This window comes from Sphaerodactylus townsendi, linkage group LG03 (genome assembly GCF_021028975.2).
Source record: "Sphaerodactylus townsendi isolate TG3544 linkage group LG03, MPM_Stown_v2.3, whole genome shotgun sequence".
Classification (NCBI taxonomy): domain Eukaryota; kingdom Metazoa; phylum Chordata; class Lepidosauria; order Squamata; family Sphaerodactylidae; genus Sphaerodactylus; species Sphaerodactylus townsendi.
Window position 1 is genome coordinate 148,200,605 of NC_059427.1, and position 25,234 is coordinate 148,225,838.

The 25,234-nt window shown below is 47.1% G+C and overlaps 1 protein-coding gene across 1 annotated transcript in view; it reads left to right on the forward strand.

The window, feature by feature from the left end:
• TAC3 (tachykinin precursor 3) overlaps positions 1 to 9,997 on the forward strand; it is a 49,232-nt gene extending 39,235 nt beyond the window's left edge. The window contains exons 4-6 of the mRNA XM_048487478.1: positions 4,164 to 4,217; positions 6,890 to 6,964; positions 9,485 to 9,997. Of these exons, the coding sequence (XP_048343435.1) occupies positions 4,164 to 4,217; positions 6,890 to 6,963 (128 nt within the window). The 3' untranslated portion in view covers position 6,964; positions 9,485 to 9,997. The remainder of the gene's footprint in view (positions 1 to 4,163; positions 4,218 to 6,889; positions 6,965 to 9,484) is intronic.
• Positions 9,998 to 25,234: the final 15,237 nt, after the last annotated feature.

Sequence of the window (25,234 nt, forward strand, 5' to 3'; positions counted from 1 at the left end):
CTCTTTGTGTAATGGCGCCTTCTGTTATTCACTCTGTTACTCCTGGAACTCTGTAGTGTTTGTGATTATAAAGACTACTCAGATAGGAAACTTTGGATGGTTTCAGAGGCGTAGCTGGGCCAAACTGTGCCCGGTGTGCATGCTATATTTTCCACCACCCCATGCGGCGCCCCCCCCACGGCACCGCCTCTTCCCCCCCTTCCCACACTTACCTTAGTTCCTTTCCTTTTCCAGAACTTTTTCAGGATGAAAAAGGCCTGTTCTCAGTAAAAACGTCCTGATGGGAACTATACTTCCCTTGTGAGCCCCAAGGTCTCCTGGGAGCTGTAGTGCCTCAGGCCGTTTTTACTGCGAACAGGCCTTTTGCAGCCTGAAAAAGTTCTCAAAAAGGAAAGGAACTAGGGGAAGGGGGGAAGGGGGGCACTGCAGAGGGGTGGGGGAAAGGGGGAGGGGCCTGGGGGTGATTTTCTGTGACCCCAGGCGTGCGCCCGGTGTACGGCGCACCCCCTACCCCCTTGTAGCTTTGCCACTGGATGGTTTTATTAGGTCCCATAGGCTTCCAGCCTGCAAGCTAAAAACAGAAAAATTACACTAGAAATGACTGACCCAGTTCTCATGAGCATCTCTTAAAGTAAGGTTGCTCTGTTAGCCTCCTGGAAACAGTTTTTTAAAAGCTATTGGCGTGATGGTGTTACATCACTTCTGGGGAAAATGTGGACATGATATCACTCCATTGCCCTGACAGCACCCACAATGTCCCCGTCCTCATGGTTTCTGTGGGTCACCAGCTCCTGGCAATCTATATATATAAAAATCTAACAGTTCGTTTTTCTGCTGACAGGTAATTTCCCAAACTACTGGACAGATTGCTTTGAAATTTTCACACAACGTCGCATTCACGTGCGGCCAAGTTTTCATACTGTTTCCACACCTCCTGTTGTGTACATGTCACAACTGTGCCCATTATTGTGTACATGCCACACCTGTGACAGTTGGAACCACAGTTCTGTTCCGCAACAGCGCCATCTGCTGGTCATCAAAGCAACACCCTCTGATACAAGGGAACCAACCATGCCTTCCTTGAAAACCACTGCCTTATGGAGTGAAAAGGATGGGGCGGGCTATCTACACATGGCCCACCCACCCTAGCGGAGGAAGGGGAAGGTGAGGGAGGGTCCAGGGGTTTGCTAGACCAAACGCTTTGAAATTTGAACACAACGTAGCTCATGCCTCCCAACGTGTTTTACACTAGATAATTCGCCTGCAAGGGAAGGGAGTGAAAGGGACAGGACCAGCCAGTGACGTAGGTATAGATTTTTAATGGGGGGGTTCGGGGGTGTGGCCATGCCTCCCCAAGCCACGCCCATGGCCTCAGTGCTTCTAAAAAGCAGCTCTCCGAGGCAAGGGATGGCAGACCCCTGCCCCCCCCTCCCCCGACCGGCTGGGCTCCCCAGCTGGCAGCCGGCAGTCCCTTCTCTCTCCCCTCCAGGCAGAGGGGTAGCTAGGGAAAATGGAGCCCAGTGCAAAATCTGAGGTTTGCGCACCCCCTCCACACTATGGGCGGCTGCTGTGACTGGAATCCACCCCCAAACAGCATCACTTTCAACGGTGTTTAAATTAGGGAGCCCAGATTCTCCTTTTAAATCCATTTTAAAGGGAGAATCTGGGGTCTCCAGTAAAAATAACATTGAAAGTGATGGTGTTTTGGGGTGGATTATCCCCCACCCTGAAACAGCATCACTTTCAACGTTTGAACTGGGGACCTCAGATTCTCACTTTAAATCCATGCCGAAGGGGGTGGATTTAAAAAGAGAATCTGGGGAAATTTGCGGGATGCCTGATTGTTAAGCTAGCAGCACCAAACTTTCAGGGTATCTTTAGGAGACTCTCCTGCTGATACCACCCAGGTTTGGTGAAGTTTGTTTCAGGGGGGATGGAGGCACACCCTTTGGGAGTCCGTAACTTTGGACCCTGTGAGCCAACCTTCACCAAACCTGGGTGGTATCAGCAGCAGATTATCCTGATGATACCACCTAGGTTTAGTGAAGTTTGATTTAGGAGGTCCAAAGATATGGACCCTCAAAAGAGTAGCCCCATCTGCTATTAGCTCCCATTGGAAACAATGGGGGATGGGGCACCCATCTTTGGACCCCCTGTGACAGGGCGGGATACAGGGGAGCGCCCCAAAAGGCAGTGCGCTCCTGCAGCCACGCGCACATGCGCACCCCCCCCCCCGTCCCGGTTTTAAAAGGTGACAATCTGGTCACCTTAAGAATAATGCACTTTCAGTCCACTTTCACAATTGTTTGAAAGTGGATTTTGCTATTCTGCACAGCTGCAAAGTGCATTGAAAGTGGATCAAAAGTGAATTATTCTGCATGTACGGAAGGGGGGCCAACTCTGGCTACCCCTGTCCTGTCACTGTGATATGCTCCGAAGATGCCAATCATAGTTGCGGGTGAAATGTTAGGAGCAAAAAACTACCAGACCACGGCCCCACAGCCTGAAAAACCCACAACAGCCAATCAGCTCCTGACCACGTTCTCCTTCCTCAGCATTGAATGATACATTTATATTCCATTTTTCATGTTTATACGTGTACAGGATGGTTGAGCAACAAACTGCGTTTCATGGCCATTTCATATACCATGCAGAGTCATGCCACCCCTCCGTCCCTCCCGTCCGTCCGTCCGTCCGTCCGTCCGTCCCTCCCCTTCCCTTGCATGCCACTCCTCCCCCTCCCTCCCCTCCCCCTTCCTCCGCTAGGGTAGGTGGGCCATGTCCAGATGCCAGTCCCCCTCCCTCTCCTCCCTTGCATGCCACCCCTCCCCCTCCCTCCCTTCCCCTTTCCTTCACTAGGGTGGGTGGGCCATGACCAGATGCCGGGGGCCCTCCCTCCCCTCCCTTGCATGCCACCCCTCCCTCCCTTCCTCCCCTTCCCTTGCATGCCACCCCTTCCTCCCTCCCTCCCCTTCCCGTGCATGCCACCCCTCCGTCCCTCCCCTCCCTCCCTCCCCTTCCCTTGCATGCCACAGCTCCCCCTCCCTCCCCTCCCCCTTCTTCCGCTAGGGTAGGTGGGCCATGTCCAGATGTCGGGCCCCCTCCCTCTCCTCCCTTGCATGCCTCCCTTGCATTGCCTTCAGGTTGTCTTTCCTAGATCAGGTCTGTTCTCCTTTCAGGGTTTGGGTTATTTCAAACTTATTTAAAAGTACCTTTATTTAAGAAAAGACAAACTTTAAAATACGCCATCAAGTAAACAAAATTCCAAGTACAAAGACAGATAACAAAATTGCTAATAAACACATCAATTCTAATTAAATAAGAAAAGGGAAAGAGAAAAGAGAAAGAAAACAGACAATCGAACCAATGGAAATTGAGGTTATTTTGAAAATTACCAATGAAAACAAAAGAAGAACCAATACATAGAGCTTTCGGCTATACCAGGGGTAGGGAACCTGCGGCTCTCCAGATGTTCAGGAACTACAATTCCCATCAGCCCCTACCAGCATGGCCAATTGGCCATGCTGACGGAGGCTGATGGGAATTGTAGTTCCTGAACATCTGGAGAGCCGCAGGTTCCCTACCCCTGGGCTATACTGTAAAAAACACGGTCTAATTCCAAATCCTATCTTATACATTGATTCGCCTAGATCACAGGTGTCAAACACGCGGCCCTCCAGATGTTATGGACTACAGTTCCCATCATCCCCTGCCAGCATGGTTCTGGCAGAGGATGATGGGAACTGTAGTCCATAACATCTGGAGGGCCATGATAGAACATTAAATCCATATCTGGAACACAATTGTCTTACTTAGTTGAGTATATCAGACAAAAGATATGAAAAGCAAAAAAAATGTATCTATGATATTTCCGATGACATTTTAATCAGTTTTGATGAATTAACCTATAATAATAATTTCCTAACCAAATAGTCTAGGCCTAAACCTATAATGGTATTTTTCATATGGCCTGACACATGAAATGGGTTTGTGACCCATCTGTGACAGTCACAATCCACTTCTGGTCACAGCCTGAAGTTTGAGAACCACCAGCCTGGCATATTTAGAAACCATTAATTAAAACAAGGTTGTTTTTCATCTGAAATTCTCAGATTTGCACCAATTTGTATTGGATTTGGCTAATGCTCTTCTCATCTCTGCAGGGGACATGCATGACTTCTTTGTCGGACTCATGGGCAAAAGGACCTCAGAGCTTGGTAGGTGCAAGGCTGAGCTGTGTGACTGTAAGCGAAAGAGGGCTTCCGCTTGAAACTAGAATGATGTTTTAATAAGGTTGCAAAACTGGAAATTATGGTATGGCTTCTCCATTCTTTGCCCTCTCCGTTCAGTCTTTGCCCTCTCCGTCTCAGTCCATTCTTTGCCCTCTCCGTCTCAGAGCAGAATACAAGTTCCTGAGGGCCAGGGTGGTGTAGTGGTTAAGAAAGATGGATTCAAATCTGGAGAACTGGGTTTGATTCCCCACTCCTTCACATGAACAGCTGACTTCTCTGGTGAACTGGATTTGTTTAGCTGTTCTGATACATTCAGCCTACTGGGTGACTTTGGGCTAGTCACATAAGAACATAAGAACTAGCCTGCTGGATCAGACCAGAGTCCATCTAGTCCAGCTCTCTGCTACTCGCAGTGGCCCACCAGGTGCCTTGGGGAGCTCACCTGCAGGATGTGAAAGCAATGGCCTTCTGTTGCTGCTGCTCTCAAGCACCTGGTCTGCTAAGACATTTGCAATCTGAGATCAAGGAGGATCAAGATTGGTAGACATAAATCGACTTATCCTCCATAAATCTGTCCAAGCCCCTTTTAAAGCTATCCAGGTGAGTGGCCATCACCACCTCCTGTGGCAGCATATTCCAAACACCAATCACACGTTGCGTCAACATTTCCCTGTCAACATTTTCTACCCCATGCATAATTTTATAGACTTCAATCATATCCCCCCTCAGACGTCTCCTCTCCAAACTAAAGAGTCCCAAACGCTGCAGCCTCTCCTCATAAGGAAGGTGCTCCAGTCCCTCAAACATCCTCGTTGCCCTTCTCTGCACTTTTTCTAACTCTTCGATATCCTTTTTGAGATGTGGCACAGTTCTACAGAACTCTCTCAGCCCCACGTACCTCAACATCACAGATTTTCAAGCACAGATTAATTCTCCGGTGCATTCCTATTAAGCGATATCCTTTCAAACCACGTCATAATAAGGTTTAAGGGTGAAGTAATGCCTGCCATTTTACATTCTGACAGAGGTTGGGAAACAGGGCAGGGGAGCAGCAGTGGCGTAGTGGTTAAGAGCAGATGTACTCTAATTTGGAGGAACCGGATTTGATTCCCCACTCTGCCGCCTGAGCTGTGGAGGCTTATCTGGGAAATTCAGATTAGCCTGTACACTCCCACACACACCAGCTGGGTGATCTTGGCCTAATCACAGTTCTTCTGAGCTCTCTCAGCCCTGCCCACCTCACAGGGTGTTTGTTGTGAAGGGGGAAGGGAAAGAAGTTTGTAAGACTCCTTGTATATCCTATAGGAGAGAAACTATAAATTCAACTCTTCTTCTTCTCCTCCTCCTTCTCCTTCTCCTCCTTCTAATCACTGAGCCATGGAAAAAGGTGGGGGAAGGATTCAGTGGCAAGTTCTAGCTTCAGTTACAAGCAATTCTATCCTCCAGCACTAGAAAGATCTTCCTCTGCTGGAGACTCCGGTCCTTTCCGCACAAACCTTCTAACTAAAACATTTATAAAACATAAGAACATAAGAACTAGCCTGCTGGATCAGACCAGAGTCCATCTAGTCCAGCTCTCTGCTACTCGCAGTGGCCCACCAGGTGCCTTTGGGAGCTCACCTGCAGGATTTGAAAGCAATGGCCTTCTGCTGCTGTTGCTCCCGAGCACCTGGTCTGTTAAGGCATTTGCAAGCTCAGATCAAGGAGGATCAAGATTGGTAGCCATAGATTGACTTCTCCTCCATAAATCTGTCCAAGCCCCTTTTAAAGCTATCCAGGTGAGTGGCCATCACCACCTCCTGTGGCAGCATATTCCAAACACCAATCACACGTTGCAGGATGGATAGCTGGATAGCTTTAAAAGGGGCTTGGACAGATTCCCATGGAGGAAGAATCATATGACCACTTCAATCTTTGATCCTCCCATGATCTGAGGTTTCAAATACCTTAGACCGGAGTCTTCGACAGCTTAACAACAGCAGCAGCAGGCCATTGCTTTCACCTCCTGCAGGTGAGCTCCCAAAGGCTTCTGTTCTAATAACAGAGAGCTGGTCTAAATGAACTCTGGTCTGTTCTAACTTTTAACTGTTCTTATGTTCTTATGTTCTTCCCCTAACCCCTATTAACATAAGAGCTGTGGGTACAGGCCATCCAAAAGTTCCCAAGATCAATCCATGGCGTTGCCAGTTAAAGAAGAAGAAAAAGAAGAAAAAGAAGAAGAAGAGTTTGGATTTATATCCCCCCTTTCTCTCCTGAGGGAGACTCAAAGGGGCTTACAATCTCCTTGCCCTTCCCCCCTCACAACATACACCCTGTGGGGTGGGCGGGGCTGAGAGAGCTCCGAGAAGCTGTGACTAGCCCAAGGTCACCCAGCTGGCGTGTGTGGGAGTGCACAGGCTAATCTGAATTCCCCAGATAAGCCTCCACAGCTCAGGCGGCAGAGCTGGGAATCAAACACGGTTCCTCCAGATTAGATACACAAGCTCTTAACCTCCTACGCCACTGCTGAGATCTGGGGAGCTGCTTCTATTCGGAACAGATTATATGGAGTGCGATGGACCGCTGGTCTGACTCAGTTTAGGGCAGCTGCATCTAGTGAAGGGATGTGAAAGAAATGCTCCGACTTGAAGACAACTGTCCTTCTTCTCTGATTTTAGATGATCCCACAGAAGGGAACAAGGGAATGCTTCCTGACTTTGGCAACCTGAAGTACTCGTCGAATGCAGAATAAGGTAAAGGACTCTGCTCTTCCATATGTTTCCCATTTATAAGCCCATCATACACAGTCATGTGCAGAGGTGCACAAATTCAAGTGCACCTGCACCCTTATGGTGTATTGCACACATATTTTTTTTTGCCTTTGGTGGTTAAGATGAAGCTCCATACCCTGTGAGCCTAGTCATGAGTCACATGGCTCCATTGCACTTTTCAGTTTTGACAACGGGTCAGATCCCCCAAAACGGAAACAAACTCCATGTAAAAAAATCCTGATCTGGAGGACAGCTCGGAAAAGCCAAGATTGACTTTTCCTGCGCAGTGAACAGAAATATGTTTCCGCAATCCCCCCCCCCCCCCCGGCCCTGCCCCCATGGGAACAGCACTGTGAAAATATGCAGGCAGTAAGATAGCAAAAACTGAAACCACAGGAGGCTGGCCTTGGCCAGCACCTGGCAGCACAGAGCATAGAAAGAGAGCCCTTTCCCCACCCAATGAAGGCAGTAAGCAGCCCCAGAAGCAATCCAACTACTAGGCATCCTGACACAACGCACGTCAGAGGGCACTTCTGCACATGCAGAATAATGCACTTTCAATGCACTTTCATTGCACTTTGCAGCTGGATTTTACTATGCAGAATAGCAATATCCACTTGCAAACAATTGTGAAAGAGCATTTTTCTGTGTGTGTAAAAGTGCCCACGCAGCAGACACATCTGAAGTCTGACAGTTGTAATGTCTTCTCTAGAGCAGGCGGAAAAGGAGCAGGTCTTTATATACCCATGTTTATACCATCAGCCAAGCTATTTGGGGAGGTTGCTTGCTCCACTTAGATCTACAGACACCGACAGTCTGAATGTGTCTCTTGGCATTGGCCAAGAGCAGTCTAATTGTCCTCAACCAGGGACAAGGCCTTTTCGCCTATGGCCCCTGCCTGGTATAACTCTCTGCCTGAAGAGACCAGGGGCCTTTAGGATCTGTAACTACTTTGAATAGGACTAATGTACAGGTAGCAAATTATAAATATGGAAACACTGCCAGTCCTACTGCTACAACCATAGACACACATGCAAAAAAAATAATCCTGTGTTAAGCTAAACCATTTACTCAGTGAAGGAAAAGGTAGTTAAGGTACCCAGTTATCTAGGACTGTGTGAACATGCAAAACATTCCACTATACAACTGTACACAACACATGCAAGAATAAAAAAAAAATCCCTTAGTAACAGTCCTTGCTGCAATAATAGGGAACTTGAGTAATACTGTACTCCTTGTGTGGATAATTGAGTAATATTTTGATTTATTTATCACAGTGCAGAGATTATTTACAACACTGAGCATTCAGCAGCATTCTACGGAAGAAGTATTTTTTTATGAAAAATGCTTTGTTATCGTGAACGACGTTGTAGAATGCCTTTCCTCTGAGTACTTCAGGGAGCAGCAGTGGCGTAGGAGGTTAAGAGCTTGTGTCTCTAATCTGGAGGAACCCGGTTTGATTCCCAGCTCTGCCGCCTGAGCTGTGGAGGCTTATCTGGGGAATTCAGATTAGCCTGTACACTCCCACACAGGCCAGCTGGGTGACCTTGGGCTAGTCCCAGCTTCTTGGAGCTCTCTCAGCCCCACCTACCTCACAGGGTGTCTGTTGTGAGGGGGGAAGGGCAAGGAGATTGTCAGCCCCTTTGAGTCTCCTGCAGGAGAGAAAGGGGGGATATAAATCCAAACTCTTCTTCTTCTTATCTGGGGAATTCAGATCAGCTTGTACACTCCCACACACGCCAGCTGGGTGACCTTGGGCTAGTCACAGCTTCTCGGAGCTCTCTCAGCCCCACCCACCTCACAGGGTGTTTGTTGTGAGGGGGGAAGGGCAAGGAGATTGTAAGCCCCTTTGAGTCTTCTGCAGGAGAGAAAGGGGGGATATAAATCCAAACTTTTCTTCTTCTTATCTGGGGAATTCAGATCAGCCTGTACACTCCCACACACGCCAGCTGGGTGACCTTGGGCTAGTCACAGCTTCTCGGAGCTCTCTCAGCCCCACCTACCTCACAGGGTGTCTGTTGTGAGGGGGGAAGGGCAAGGAGATTGTAAGCCCCTGTGAGTCTCCTGCAGGAGAGAAAGGGGGATATAAATCCAAACTCTTCTTCTTCTTCTTCTTCCAGAGGAGTACAGTATTACTCAAGTTCCCTATTATTGCAGCAAGGACTGTTTAGATCCATTCACTTGGAGAACATGGCTGCTTTGGAGGAGGCAAACTGTAGCATTATACCTGTCGAGGTCCTTCCCTGAACCCCCCTCCCCCCCGGGCTCCATCCATAAACCTCCAAGAATTTCCCATCCCAGAGTTGGCATTCTGATGGCCCAGTGGGCGGGGCCCTTTTCCACAACTGTTTTTTCTTCCTGCCCTATCTCTGGTAAGATCTACCTTGCTTTTTGGGTGACAGACAGCCCGCGCCATTTTCATCCCTGCCCAGACCTGATTCCGAGATAGACAAGTGTTGTGAGCCTAGCTAATTGTCATACTCCCCTTCTTCTTTCATGCAGGTACCCCTACAGAACTGAGGACAAGCACAATGTCCGCAGGACCTCAAGCCACTCAGACAAAGCCCATTTCATCCACCAAAGCCCAGACCAGAGCCTTTGATGTACTCCGGGGCAGCTTGTCTCCTGCCGTTTCTTCCCCTGTTCCATTTCCTTGATGCCACCCGATATTTTCCACCCATTCCTCATTGTAACTCTCTAGTGTTTTACTGTTTGGAAATTATGAAACGCAAGCTCCCTTCATCAGCTTATTTATGAAACGTAAATTATGAAACTTAAGCTCCCCTCTGTGTATATATTTAATGGATTTGCAAATATCTTGCTCATGTCGCACACAAAATCACCTTCTCCGCCTTCCCTTTTGTGGCCCGAATTACGAACACCTCAGAATCTTCAATAATAACAGGGTTTTTACGTAGGACCTGCCATTGTGTATCTCTCATTCTTTGTTTGCAGTTTCCTGTAGATTGTCGAAGGGATTCTGTTTGAACAGAATAAAACAGTGTAAAAATGGTATAACTTTGTGGCGCACTGATACTGATACAAAGTCCCATGTTCACTCCCTGGCATTTCTAAGTAGAAGGATCTCATGAAATGGGTCTTGTGAAGGCATTGGAGAGCTAGTCAAAACAAGCCAACCTCACTTAAGTCTCTATGGTCGATTCCCCACGGGCGGAATCCTTCTGGGATTGAACTGGGATCACAAATTACAGTACCTGGTTGATCCCCATGACAGCCAAGGTCTCGTGTTGGAACCGTGATCAGAGGGCAGGATCACCTCGGCACCTCTTCTGCTCCTCTCTCCCGACTGGCTGTTGTTTTACTGTGGGAACATGAATGTGTGTTGCTTTTTTGATTTTTTTTTTACATAATGGCTACATGGCCGTGTCACCACAAAGCTTTGAGATAGAAGCAGCGCATAAATGTGCGCAGTCTAGCTGCATGGCTGTGGCTTCGCATGCTGCCTGCCGTGAGTTTCCCATTCTGCGCGTGCCCAAGATACTTAGCCGTGGTTGGCTGACGGCACGAACAGGAGAGTCATGGCGGGTTAGGATTCCCCACCATACTGGATTCATCTTGTGTTTGCCAGAGAACCACAGAAAAAGGTGTACCTCCCTGGTGGATTTAAAAAAATACTGGGAAGACACGAGTTTGAGACAGGAGCTGTGGGGAGTTCCAGGACAACTGCAGGGGCTATCCTATATCGATTCCGCCAGTGGGTAATTGACCCAAGACAACATATGAAATGAACATAGATGATTTATGCACAGGGCTTCTTGTTGTACCAAGCTTCCCTTCCCTCCGGGGCAGATTTTCATTTATGCAACAGCAGTAGGATGTTATCCAGGTTAGATATTCAGTGACACAACTGTCCCAACGCCACCACATCATGGGTGAATGAATGGTTGGAGTTTCCTGATGCAGGCAAGCCATGGTCTTTTTCTAAGGCCCTAAAGCTATACTTTGTTTCATAGAAAGATGTTAGTAGATTGTAGATTCTTGCCCTGATACGCTTCTGGTCCCACCGCGTGCCCCACTGCAGGTCAGTAACTGGACAATAAGAATTAGGCATTTTGCTGGAGACGTGGCACTCCAGTAGTTCACCAATGAATTGTAGCCTTCCTTCTGCCATTGTAAGGTGTCAACCCCTATCCCTGTCTAGCCCCAACAGCAAAACCACTTACAGTAGCATCCTAAGCAGTTCCACCTGCAATGCTTGTCAGGTGTATTCCGTCGAGCTCACTCCAAAGGAAGTGTTCTTAGGATCACACCATCAGAACAAACAATTCCTGTAGAGCAGCACCAGTTCTGCTTCGGTGACAGATGAGGAATGTCAACATTTCCCTTCAACAGGGGCATACTGCTCAGGGGGACATATGGGGTCAAATGTCCCTGGGCTGCAGCCATTTAGTCACCCCTCCTCCTTCCCCCCCCAGCTCCATACACTGACTTCAAGACATGGTGACTTTGAGATGACCTGGTGCAAAAGAAGTTGTTTGGTCATGGTGGGGGAGGGTGGCCGCCTATACTGGGGAGCGGGAGTAGGGTGGAAAACTCAGATTTTGAACCGGGCTACATTTCCCCTACATTTTCCCTACCTCTGCCCTTCATTCCCAAATTATGCAGGTCAGGAAGTAAGTATCATAAAGCCCACAAGAGTCACTGAATTTCTAACAAATTAATCATTCTGCATCTAGAAGTGGCTCCAGGTACTGTCTGTCCTTGAGCTAAAGACTGCTACGTTGGCCATTTGTGGCACTGGCCGTTAACAAAATGCAACTTGCACAACAGTTTGGAAGACGGTGTGTTTTTGTTGCTTGGCAAAAGCAAATAGTGTGAGATGGTCTGCTTCGGCTGCCAGCGTTGTGGGACTACGCATACAAGGACTGTTCCCAATTTCCGAATTATTAAAGGTTAAGGTTATCTTCTGTGCCGGCACCAGTTATTACCATCTTGCAATTTACTGGAAGCGCATTTGAAACTGGCGATCCACAAGGCAATTAATGCAGCACAACGTCCTAATTAAACACCTATCATATGTCAACTCAGAAATATGTCCCCTTCAGGAAAGGTCTTGCTTTCCTCTGTAATTTCTCTTAACACCCCCCATTTTCTGGCTGAAGCCGGCCTGCGGGGGTTGCAAGGAAGAGGCGAGACGCGGTGATATCATCCGGTGGAGAGAGCCAGCGGCAGGAAGCGTGTGATCCGTGGATCTGGCAACTTTGTCGTGTGCTAGTCCCTGGCACCTTTTATTAGAGTTTACAATAGGGGCGGACGGAGAGGCGGGAGAGCGGGAGAATATCATATGATACATGACATCATGGGGTTTGCGCTTCGTGTGGGAGAGAAGCGTTAGGTAATCTGCGAAATTCTGAAAATCCATACCTGGGGGCAGGAGCCCCTTTGTCCCTTTGTCTGGGACACCTGGTGACCCGATGAGTCCAGGTAGTTCGCCGACCTGTGACTCCGCGGGGTTCACCAGGGATGGGTGAGCGTGTGCGCCCAGAAGGTCACAGATGGCACAGGCATTCCATGCGCTCTTTCTGAGGCTCTGCTGGGTTCGCTGGGCTCATCCCTACACTGGCTAATTAATTACTTCCACTTACATTTCAGTTCACCGGCACTTGTGAACCAGTGATTCATTCTCGTGTTTCATTTCTTTGGGACTGAGTGAGGGCATAAATAAATTATTTCTCATTTTAGTCAAAGCCATGGCTCATTTTTTTTAAAAAAATCATGTTTACTACTTTCACAATACAACAGCAACAGAATATATATAATTTCTATCAGTAGTCTTGCTTTGAAGATCAAAAGATCTGCAAAAAAAAGATCCACCTGGGGCTAGGGCAGAGTTTTCTGAAAAGCCTGGAGCCCTTTCCTGGAGCCTTTCCCTGAGGCTTATAGAAAAAAAATAAAAATTCCTCACTGGTGCAACCCAAAATTCTGTCCAACACTGCATGGGGCAAGAAGAGGTGGCCGAGGGAGAGGCTATCAGGCCTGAGAGAAGGAGAATAAAATGTAGGGACTTTGAGGGGGGGAAACTGCTCACTCAACCTCAAGGAAGGCTTGAAAGTTGGGACACTTCACATCCTTCTAGCCACCCTTGGAAGACAGAGTATGCTTGGATAATGCAGCTTGCTTGCTTGCTTGCTTGCTTGCTTGCTTGCTTGCTTGCTTGCTTGCTTGCTTGCTTGCTTGCTTGCTTGCTTGCTTGATTGATTGATTGATTGATTGATTGATTGGGTTTATAGACCGCCCTCCCCGAAGGGCTCAGGGCGGTGAACAACATATAACAGAGCACAATAATAAATTAAAATCCAATAAATATAAGTTAATATGGCTCTAATAATAAACCCTATCTTATTAAAAATACAACATTATTAAACTTAGCATTAAACTAACATTAAAACAAGATGGCGGCAGCTTCAGTTAACACAGAGCCCCAGAGGGGGGATGAGGGGGTGAATCCACTTGATGTTATTATAAAGGAGAGGGAGGAGAGAGGGAGAGGGAGGGGGCCCCTATCAACGGCTAGGAAATACACAAAGGCCATTGAACAGCTCTATCTTGAGGCCCTGTGGAACTCAGCCAGAATCCGCAGAGCCCGAACAGCTGGTGGGAGGAAGCGTTCCACCAGGCGGGAGACAGAGCTGTAAAAGGCTCTGGCCAGAGTAAACTCCAACCCGTATCATTGAGGGCCGAAGAATCCCGCCGTAGATTTAGCCTCTGCGGCATGCAGAACCCGGTCCGGGACATATGGGGTAAGACGGTCCCGCAGGTACGTGGGTCCCAAGCCGCGTAAGGCCTTGCTCTCTCAGCTCCGAGGGAGGCTACAAGGCAGGGGAAATCCCATCTTTTAAACGATCCTCAGGAGAGATATAATCAATTTGCTACCTTTTGTTGTGGGTCCACATTTGTCAGGATCATAGGTTTTTTTTAAGCAGTGGCTTTGTCAATCTACTTATTTCTTTCGTTTAGGCTTACTCTGCCCTTCATTCAAGATGCTGTGGGTGAGGCGCATTGTCTTCCTGTCCTCCATTTGTCCTCACATCCTAAATGGCACCGTCAGGTCTCAAACCTTGAAGCAATAAACGGACTCTGTATTGTTGAGCAGCAGCGTTTATTGATCGGCCACGAAACACCCACCTTGGCACAGCCAGTTCTGGCAATCCTGGCTTTTGTTATCCATTTTATTATAATATTAATTCGCCTTCCCTTTTCCCCACGGAATGGGAGAACGAGTTAGTTTGGAGCAGAGAGATCCACAATAGATCAAGCCACCTGACATCCTACCCCCACAGGACAACCGAAACAACCCTGTTTCCCTTGCGACTAAAGTGTCAGGGGCGAGCAATAACATATAGCAGGCTGGTTACATATATCTTGTAGCACTCTCTTTGGGACTCTTTAGTTTGGAGAGGAGACGTCTGAGGGGGGATATGATTGAAGTCTATACAATTATGCCTGGGGTAGAAAATGTTGACAGAGAGAAATTTTTCTCTCTTTCTCACAATACTAGAACCAGGGGGCATCCATTGAAAATGCTGGGGGGAAGAATTAGGACTAATAAAAGGAAACACTTCTTCACGCAACGTGTGATTGGTGTTTGGAATATGCTGCCACAGGAGGTGGTGATGGCCACTAACGTGGATAGCTTTAAAAAGGGCTTGGATATTAGATTTATGGAGGAGAAGTCGATCTCTGGCTCCCAATCTTGATCCTCCTTGATCTCAGATTGCAAATGCCTTAGCAGACCAGGTGCTCAGGAGCAGCAGCAGCAGAAGGCCATTGCTTTCACACCCTGCATATGAGCTCCCAAAGGCACCTGGTGGGCCACTGCGAGTAGCAGAATGCTGGACTAGATGGACTCTGGTCTGATCCAGCAGGCTAGTTCTTATGTTCTTATGTTCAGTTACATTGGGTTAGGAATGCATCTCAGTCACTAGACACAAACCTCCTGTCAGGCTAGGCTGAGATTACATCAGATCACGAAGGGTGGCTATGAAAAATGTCTTGTGACTTTAATAGAGCCTTAATGTGTGGAAACCGACAGCTGAAGCTTTCCATAGCATGGAAATACATAATGTGTCCTGTGGCACCACATCCCATTAAACCTCTGTTAAAGGGAAATAACGTTTACCCTCTAGGCAGCTGAAAAACCTATCAAAGGGGGTGGGGTTTTGCTACAGTTTTTAAACATGTTCATAAAATAAGCAATAATGTTAAAAAATGGTAACAGAATTGTCTGGGCATGGGCAGATAATGAAGAGCACAGTAGAATGTGTGTAGCATGTTGAGTTTCCTGTCGCGATCCAAAATTGCATACAAAATCATGGTGGTGGTGATGAAGCACACCCGGACGGGAAGTCAAAGCCGGCTTCATCATGTTCTGCTCACCTGCCTGCTTCTTTTCTCTTCCCCTTGGTTGTGTTGGCAGGAGCAGAGAGAGGGCTGGACAAAGACGAGGAAGGAAAGTTAGGGTTAACAAACAGTTATGGAAAAGGAAGACTGGGCAGATGAAAAATTATCAGTACCAAACTGGGTCGTTATATCTGACAGGCTAAAGAAGTTGATTTGAAAGCAAACAGACAGGACATTTGATAAACCCTTCAGCGTGAAGGTACATTTCCCTCCATCTTTCCAAGTTGTGAAGGGCAGTGGCTGTACTCCTCCCCATGAAAAGTCTTCCTTCTCCCCTTCTCTACAGAGCTTGCTCAGGATCCCTGAAACGAAACAAAATAAACAAGCTTGTGGCTTTGAAATAATAAAGTGAGTTCAAATGATAAAATAATCATGAGCTTCAGAGAGGAAGCACTGGGTCAGAATGAATCAGAAGCATCAGTCCCCACAGAAAACTGCATTTGTTTACAGATACTCTACTGGAACACAGAAGCAGTTACCTTCAAAAAGAATGGAACATCTCAGCTTGGCTAAACAACAAGGTAATTTAACAGGAAAAATGCCTGGAGGCAGAAGTGGGATCCAACCAGTTCTCACCACTTCTCTAGAAGTGGTTACTAATTTTTTCTGAGTGCCAAGAAGGGGTTACTAAAGCAACCTCCCTGCCCAATAGGGACCGGAGGGGCGTGTGTGCAGCGGCGCCACTGTTTGAATCCCACCACCATCGGAACAAGAAGAAGAAGAAGAAGAGTTTGGATTTATATCCCCCCCTTTCTCTCCTGCAGGAGACTCAAAGGGGCTTACAATCTCCTTGCCCTTCCCCCCTCACAACAAACACCCTGTGAGGTGGGTGGGGCTGAGAGAGCTCCGAGAAGCCGTGACTAGCCCAAGGTCACCCAGCTGGCGTGTGTGGGAGTGCCCAGGCTAATCTGAATCCCCCAGAGAAGCCTCCACAGCTCAGGCGGCAGAGCTGGGAATCAAACCCGGTTCCTCCAGATTAGATACACGAGCTCTTAACCTCCGACGCCACTGCTGCTCACCTGTTATTAAACCTGTTATTAAAAGTTTTGGATCCCACCACTGCCTGGAAGCCATGCCTACCTGTGGTCTCTGCTCTGGGAAAAAAAAGTGCATTACATCTTAAAACTCAAGAAACCTCCCTAGAAGTCAAGATTTTCTGCAGCATTTGCTCAAAACTTCATATGAAAAGAGAATTTTCAGAGTAGAGAAGTGATCAGCCAGATATTGAATAAAAGAAGCCTGCCATCTTGTGGACGATGCTTATCATGCAGTTATATGGCACCCATCACGGAACTAAGTATTAAACTGCTAAATAGACCAGTGATGGCGAACCTTTTTGAGACCGAGTGCCCAAATTGCAACCCAAACCCCAGTTATTTATCGCAAAGTGCCAACCCGGCAATTTAACTTGAATGTTGAGATTTTAGTTTAGAAAAAACCGATTGGCTCCCTCTTCCTCCGCCCCGCCCGCTCGAGCAGGGGCCAGCCTGCTCTAGTCTCCAGCAAGTCCTGCGTGCACCGCTCTGTGCCTCTCTAGGATCTCTGCCTCCTCTGTGCCCCCCCCCCTTGGGCAGAAGCCACCCGGAGCACAGGCACCAGGCCCGCCAGCCGAGTCCTCCCTGGTCACCACGGTGCGCACATGTTGTGCTCAGTGGCCCAGGCCAGCCTAGATGTGTGTGTGTGGGGGGGTGATTTTCCGCCTCCCACATGACGAACTCTGTGTGTGCGTGCCCACAGAGAGGGCTCCGAGTGCCACCTCTGGCACCCGTGCCATAGGTTCGCCATCACTGAAATAGACCATAAAATTGGCTCCAAGTCAAAAAAGGGGGTTGTACTGCAGTATAATAATCAAAGCATTGATTGGTGGGAAAATGCTCACTATACTACTGAGGAGTTTTTAAATCCTCCAGAATTTAGTAATGGGCAGCTTTATAATTATCCATCGCAAAAATAAAAACAGCAATTTAAGAACTCTCTCTCTCTGTGTGCATGTGTGTTTTAAGTGCCTTCAAGTAACTTCTGACTTACAGGTATCCTATGAATCAATGACCTCCAAAAAGCTTTTATCCAAGCATAAATCCTGGACTGTGTGTGGAAGCTGAAGTCCACTTTGTCAGATGTATGTAGTGAGACCTCCTAAAAGAAAAACAGCTTACCAGAACTGGAATTTCTTAGTCATAGGTGGTGGAAAATGTCATCAAACTGCAATTATTGCAACTGAGGAGGATTTTCAGGGCAAGAAACGGAGATGATTTGTTATTCCCTCTGCTCAGGCTGGGAGTTTTTTTGGGTGGTTCCCCCATAGGAGCAGCAGTGGCGTAGGAGGTTAAGAGCTCGTGTATCTAATCTGGAGGAACCGGGTTTGATTCCCAGCTCTGCCGCCTGAGCTGTGGAGGCTTATCTGGGGAATTCAGATTAGCCTGTACACTCCCACACATGCCAGCTGGGTGACCTTGGGCTAGTCACAGCTTCTCGGAGCTCTCTCAGCCCCACCCACCTCACAGGGTGTTTGTTGTGAGGGGGGAAGGGCAAGGAGATTGTAAGCCCCTTTGAGTCTCCTGCAGGAGAGAAAGGGGGATATAAATCCAAACTCTTCTTCTTCTTCTTCTTCTTCATCCAAGTCCTAATTTAGCTTCAAAGGTCTTGACAAGATTAAGCTAACCTGAACTATCTGGGTCAGGGCTCTTAGCTTGTCAAACAGTGAAACTACCCTGTTTCCCCTAATATAAGACATCCCCGAAAAATAAGACATAGTAGAGGTTTTGCTGAAGTGCGAAATATAAGGCATCCCCCGAAAGTACGACATAGCAAAGTTTTTGTTTGGAAGCATGCCCGACGAACAGAACACAGAAAAATAAGACATCCCCTGAAAATAAGACATAGTGCATCCTTGGGAACAAAAATTAATATAAGACACTGTCTTATATTCGGGGAAACACGGTAGCAAGATAGCCACTTACTGCAAGTGTGAATGGTCTCCATTCTTTTCTGGATTATGTTTCATTTTTTTACATGATTACATCTCACCATGTATTTCCTACATTTTAATGGCTGTTTGACTGCTGTTCACATTTTCCCTTTGCTTCATATACATAACTGATGAAGCTTCATAAACACATCTGATGACGTGGGATCTTGCTCATGAAAGATTGAATACAAAACTTGTTAGCCTTTAAGAGGCCACCAGACTCCTCCTTTTCTCTTACAACAAATTAACAGTTATTTCTCTGGTAGCTGAAGTAAGCACTTCTGTATAGAGCAGGGGTCGGCAACCTTTACCACCCAAAGAGCCATTTGGACCTGTTTTCCACGGTCCCGAAGATCTACCGAGCCGGAGAGGCGGCTCCACATGGAGGCAACCGCCTCCTCCGTGGAGCAGAGGGAGGGTGGCGGCTGCGGCCTGCCCGGTGCCACTGCCTCTTGCGCTGCAGGAGACAGCGGTGCCAGGCAGGGAAACCCCCTCTGCCCGACAGAGCAGGCATCCAGGGATGGCAGAGGGGGGATGGCAGCTGCTCTGGAGAGGTCGGAGGGCAATGTGGGCGTGTCCCTCCAGGTCTCCAGAGCAGCGCTGGAAGGAGAGGTGAGTGGAGGGGATGCGAAAAGTGGCACCCTCCTGCACGGAGCTGCCTCCGGTTCGGTCCCTCCACTCACCTTTCCTTCCAGTGCTGCTATGGAAGGCTGGAGGGACATGCCCACGCTACTTTCCGACCTCCGGGCAACGCGGAGCCGCAGTATAAGGATAAAGGTTGCAGACCCCTGGTATAGAGATTGACAGTAATTGCCATACTTCTCAAAGTAGGTGAGCCCCTTTATAATTCTTTATAGTCAAGAATGTTGCAGGATGTGCTTATCCTACAAGCACTGACCATCCTCCTACTGTGAGTCAAAATGACTGTGCTTTGCCTTTGAATTTTGAATGGACTAATATTGACTTCTATGCACATCTGTTAGAGAATATTTTTTTCTTGAATTCATTAGTACTTATTTTTACTAATCTGTGGACTGTGCACTGTGTATGCTTGAGGAAAAGAGGGGGGGAAAAAAGCAGAATTCATCTTCAACCTTAAGAGACCCAGAAACTTTTAAAAACTCTGCTCTACATGTCTGAGGCACAGTCCCTCTTCTGTTCTGCCTTTTTATTTGCCTTCTTTAGATTGTGTGCCTATTGGCAAGTGCTGTCTCTGTTGCTATTTTGCCACAGTCCATGTTAACAAATGGTAGACATTTTAGAAATTATATCAGCAACTATGGATGTGAGATACATGGTAGCCAAATAGGGTTTTACAGTTGAGTTATAGGGTATGGGAAAGACAAAATCCAATTTACCACTTATAAAAATAAATTTGTTCAGTTCAATATCCCGTAAATGATCATGTGCCACAGCTGAAAACTAAACCTGTCCTCCCCAAACGGACACAAAACTCTCTCTTATGAAGGAGAATTTTGAATATCCTATTTAATAAGCATACAGGCTTACCTTTTCTATGCTGACCCCTTTATGCTGAGCCCTTCGGGGGAGGGCAGTCTATAAACCCAATAAATAATAACAACAACAACAACAACAACAACAACAACAACAACAATGACCCAAAGTGCCGTCTCTGCAAAGAGGGTGATGAAACTGTGGAGCACATCATCTGCTGTTGTAAGAAAATAGCCCAAACTGACTATCTCGAACGTCACAATAGGCTAGCAGCAATGCACTGGAACCTTTGCAAAAAGTACGGCCTGCCCTGTAGCAAGACCTGGTATGAGCACAAGCCAGAGAAGACCACAGAAAATGAAGAAGCAAAAATACTCTGGGACTTTAGAATACAGACAGACGGACACCTGGCACACAACACCCCAGACATAACAGTGGTAGAGAAAAAACATGTTTGGATCATAGATGTTGCTGTGCCAGTTGACAGCAGGGTAGAGGACAAAGAGCTGGAAAAGATCACAAAATACAAGGACCTACAAGGAGTGAAGTTGAGCGATTGTGGCAAAAAAGAACAACAGTAAAATCCCACTGGTAGTCGGTGCATAGGAGGAATCCCAAGAAATCTTGAAAAACATCTGGAAAGCCTAAACTTGGACAGAACATCAGTCCACCTGCTGCAGAAAGCAGCACTTCTAGGAACTGCACATATTCTACTCAAATACCTCTAATATCCTAGGTCCTTGGGAAGGACTCGATATTCAGAGATGAATTCCAGACACTTGTGCTGTGTTGTTATGTATATTATAATAATAATAATAATAATAATAATAATAATAATAATAATAATAATAATAATAATAATAATAATTTACCACTCATGTACAATTGCCAGTTTGCACTGCACTGGATTTATCCCTAATGCTGAAATCAACTTGCCAGTCATACTGAATCTGGTGTGCAAATGATTACTTCCTTTGCTTGGAAAGTGTATTGCTCAACTTCTTTGCCTGTTGCAGAGGCAATCGGAAACACATTTTGCCTTCACGTGCGCCCATGACCAGAGCCCTTTTCAGCTCTCCAGTATCTAACCGTAAATCTGAATTCCTGCAGTTGCACAGAAGTAGCCGCTAAAAAGAAATCATGTTCTTTCACTCCAGCACATCCTTCATCTGCACTTGCATAATTTGGCACTGTTTTCCCAAATGTCATAGGCCAGCAGTTCCACCCACTCAAGTGTGACCTCAGGCAATAATTTTCAAAGTATAATTCAAGGGGAACAAAGTGTCAACAGTCCCGCCCCACAAACACCATTTTGGTTTCCTGCTTTGGGCTTGCCAAACTCTAATTGTCAATGGCGTATCTGCCTAGGGACAAGGGGTACCCCTTGTCCCCGGGCGCCACTCTTCTGGTCACATGGGGGGCGCAAAATCGGCCCCCCACGTGACCAGGAAGTCCTGCTGTCTCATTGTTTTCGCGTGCCTCGACCGCGTCCGAGGCACGCAAAAAACGATGAGCACCCTCAACCCCACCCTGGATTCCCCCCTCTCTTCAGAAGAGACTGCAGGCTGCCAGCTGGGAACCCAGCCAGCAGGGGGAGTCTGGGGGGGAGGTGGGCACCCTAGACTTTGCCCATGTCCATGGTGACATGGGCAGGGTTGAGGGCAGTGGGGGTGGAGCCTGGGGGCATCAGGGGTGGAGCTAGGGTGGTGGGGGGCAGAGCCTGGGGGGCATCCTGGAGACAATTTGTCTCCGGGCGCCATTTGCCCCTGGTACGCTTCTGCTAATTGTAGGTTCACCTGTAGAAACGCTTTAGGTGGCACACACCTTAAAAACAGCCCGCTGTGAAGTTCTTTACATTTGGAAAGTGAAATGTGTAGGACATCCAAAATGTGCACATTTACAAAATTATGAATCCCAGTTTTGTATTGGTTTTCGGTGGGCGAGAAGGGAACAGAATGTTGAATTCTGGCAATTGTGGATTTTGAAGTTGGCATTTCCTAAATTCCCAATAGGGTGGCTAGACTTTTGAACCTCACCCCCACCCCATCCTGGAGGTGGAGGGCATTTGGTCCCTATCATGACCCCCTTTTTACCACCATTAATTTTTAAAGGGGGTATCTAAGGCTTGGGCTCCTTCCACACATACAGAATAATGCACTTTCAATCCACTTTGCAGCTGGATTTTACTGTGCGGAATAGCAAAATCCACTCACAAACAATGGAAAAAGTGGATTGAAAGTGCATTATTCTGCATGTGTGGAAGGGGCCTAGGCAGTGGTGGGATTCAAAAATTTTAGCAACAGGTTCCGATGGTGGCAGGATTCAAGCAGTGGTGTAACACCAATGGGGCTGGGTGGGGCACAAGGGGGCGTGGCCAGGTGTTCCGGGGGTGGGGCATTCCTGGGCGGGGCTGTGGCAAGGACGCAGGGCGCACGCGCCCCAGGTGCTGTTCCCCTTCGCCCCGCCTGTAGATTAAAATAATGACTGTTTAAAGTATTTAAAAAGCAACATACCGTATGGTAGTGTATTATTTCTTTTTTATATAATTACACTGATTGATTTTAAATAATAACATAAGTAAGGAGAGAAACCAAAAACTGTTTACAATTGTTAACATATTATAAACATATCTAATTGTCTATCTCTCTCAACCCCTCCAACTAAAACATCCTATATTGCCTCCCTCCTTCCCATATTTCCCTCTCTCCCTACTTTCTACTTCCCCTTCAGATTCCTATAACTACTTATCTATTCCACTTGAAAGAAAACTAACAGAGGGAGAGATCCAAAATCCTTAATCTAAAAGGGTAGTTTAAACTCCTCTTTTTCCAATGTAAATTTCAAGGGGGGAAAAAGAAAATGAAAAATCTTTACCTATAATACTTTCCCAACCTTTATACCAATGAACAAAAAAAATAGAATTACTATATATTGTATTATTTCATACACACATGGGGGGGGGTGCCAGGGGGGGCAGGGGGGCTGCAGGGGGGCTGCAGGGGCCCTGGGGGGCTATTTTGCATCCCCCACTTGATGAGATTTGCTGTACCCAGGGACAGATAGTACACCCTCGTCCCTAGTGAAGTTAATCATTAATAACCGGTTCTCCGAACTGAGAAAATTTTAGTAACCGGTTCTACCGAATAGGTGCGAATAGGCTGCATTCCATCTCTGGGCCTAGGTCTTACATATAGCAGAATGAGGAAGCAATGAGGCAGAGATCTGAGACAGTAGAGTGGACATTACCATTTTAGACATTCAATGAGGTACTACATTTTATGAAGTTCTTCTAGAATTGTAATTCTCTGCAAGGAGAAAATTAATATTTCAGGTGACCAGCTAGCTAGAATGCATTCCCGTTTATAGGCTGGTTTCATTTTTAGAGAGTTTCACATGGGGGATAATTAACAGTAGGAAGAAGAAACACCCAGTTAACCTTCTGTTGTGCCTACAGTCAGTTCAAACTCTTGGGTGTCCTCCTCCACCCGACCAGCTTTCAGCAGAACTGAGACAATGAGGCCCCTTCCGCACATGCAGAATAATGCACTTCCAATCCACTTTCAATGCACTTCGCAGCTGTGCGGAATAGCAAAATCCACTTGCAAACAATTGTGAAAGTGAACTGAAAGTGCATTATTCTGCAGGTGCGGAAGGGGCCTCAGAGGTCAAGAAAGGGATCAGAGTAAAGATTATTTATATTCTACTTTTCTGCTTCCACAAGGTCACCAAGGTGGTTAACGAATTAAAGCATAGATAATGAAAGCACGTATTAAAACCATTTAAGGCCAATCCCGCCCCACGAACAATCAACAATATCATTAAAACAAAAATAGAACTAGAATACAGAGACATAAAAATAACAATTGAAATATTTGTTAGGGAGGAGGGATCCCCAAAGAAAACAAAGAAGTCTATGCCCACTAGCAGAAGACTGCAATGGGAGACACTCAAGTCTCCCTGGGGAGAGAGTTCTAGAGTTTCAGTGCCCTAAGGCACTCTCCATGGTTGGAAATGAAGATGTGCCCTCCCGTGACTGCTTGTAGCCAGCAAGATCTGCTTGTGGAGGCTTGGAAATATCTGTTTGCCAGCAGAGGGTACTGCTAATCTGTCAGATTTTCATGAACTTCATAACAAAGACAAGAAAAAAATCAAGGTATTGAATAAATCCTTTACTGTTATTTCCTGAGGCTGATCCCAATGCATTTTGCCTGTGGCTTCATCAGGGGATCTATTGCAGCATAAATCTCCACTCTTGAGCAATACCTTGGCCATTTATGCACTTGTGGTATCCTTCACATTGAGCGTACATTCACTTTGGGTTTGATTCTCAGTTACGCACAAGTTTCTCCCTGTTGGCAGTCACTCGACTTCATATCAGAGAATCCCGGTGGTTTCTAAAAGCTCTGAAAGTGTGATTTTCCCCATCCTTTGCAGGGAAAACAAAGGAGATCAGCATGTGTTTAGCTTTCTCCGGGTATTCTTTCTCTTCCCTTCCGTTCCCTCCCCCACACAACAGCAATTTCCCCCACTTGTTGAACCACCATTTCAGAAGCCAAGGGCTTTAAAAAAAATTATTTTCATGCTGAAGATCTATCACAGAAGTGACAGACCCAGCGAGATTGAGAAGATCTTGACATGGTCTTGCAAACTAACATGAGACCAGAGGTTCCCAACCTGGAATACCCAAGGGTATGCAAAAATAATAATAATATTTAATGGGTTTGCTAATAAGGGGGTACAATTTTAGGCAAATGGGTTGGCAAGGAGTACAGGAGTGAAAAGGATTAGGAACGGCCGCACTAGACCAAAGATGGCCGGGGAAAAGGTGGCCGTCACAACCTTCCCAAATGGAGGTTGTGCAGAACTAATGAAGGAGTGGCAGGCGTGCAACATGGTGGGTTGGCTTTCCCATGGAAAGAAGAAGAAGAAGAAGAAGAAGAGTTTGGATTTATATCCCCCCTTTCTCTCCTGCAGGAGACTCAAAGGGGCTGACAATCTCCTTGCCCTTCCCCCCTCACAACAAACCCCCTGTGAGGTGGGTGGGGCTGAGAGAGCTCCGAGAAGCTGTGACTAGCCCAAGGTCACCCAGCTGGCATGTGTGGGAGTGCACAGGCTAATCTGAATTCCCCAGATCAGCCTCCACAGCTCAGGCGGCAGAGCTGGGAATCAAACCCGGTTCCTCCAGATTAGATACACGAGCTCTTAACCTCCTACGCCACTACTGCTCCAGTTGCTCTGCGGGGAATTTCCCCGTTGCTCTGCGGGGGGGGGGGGGGCAGGAGGCCAGGTGGCTCTATTTCTATCAGATGCTGATTTTGGGGGCCGCTTTGGCTCCCATATAACTCTTTGGCCCCCTTCCGCACGCGCAGAATAATGCGTTTTTCACACCACTTCCACAACTGTTTGCA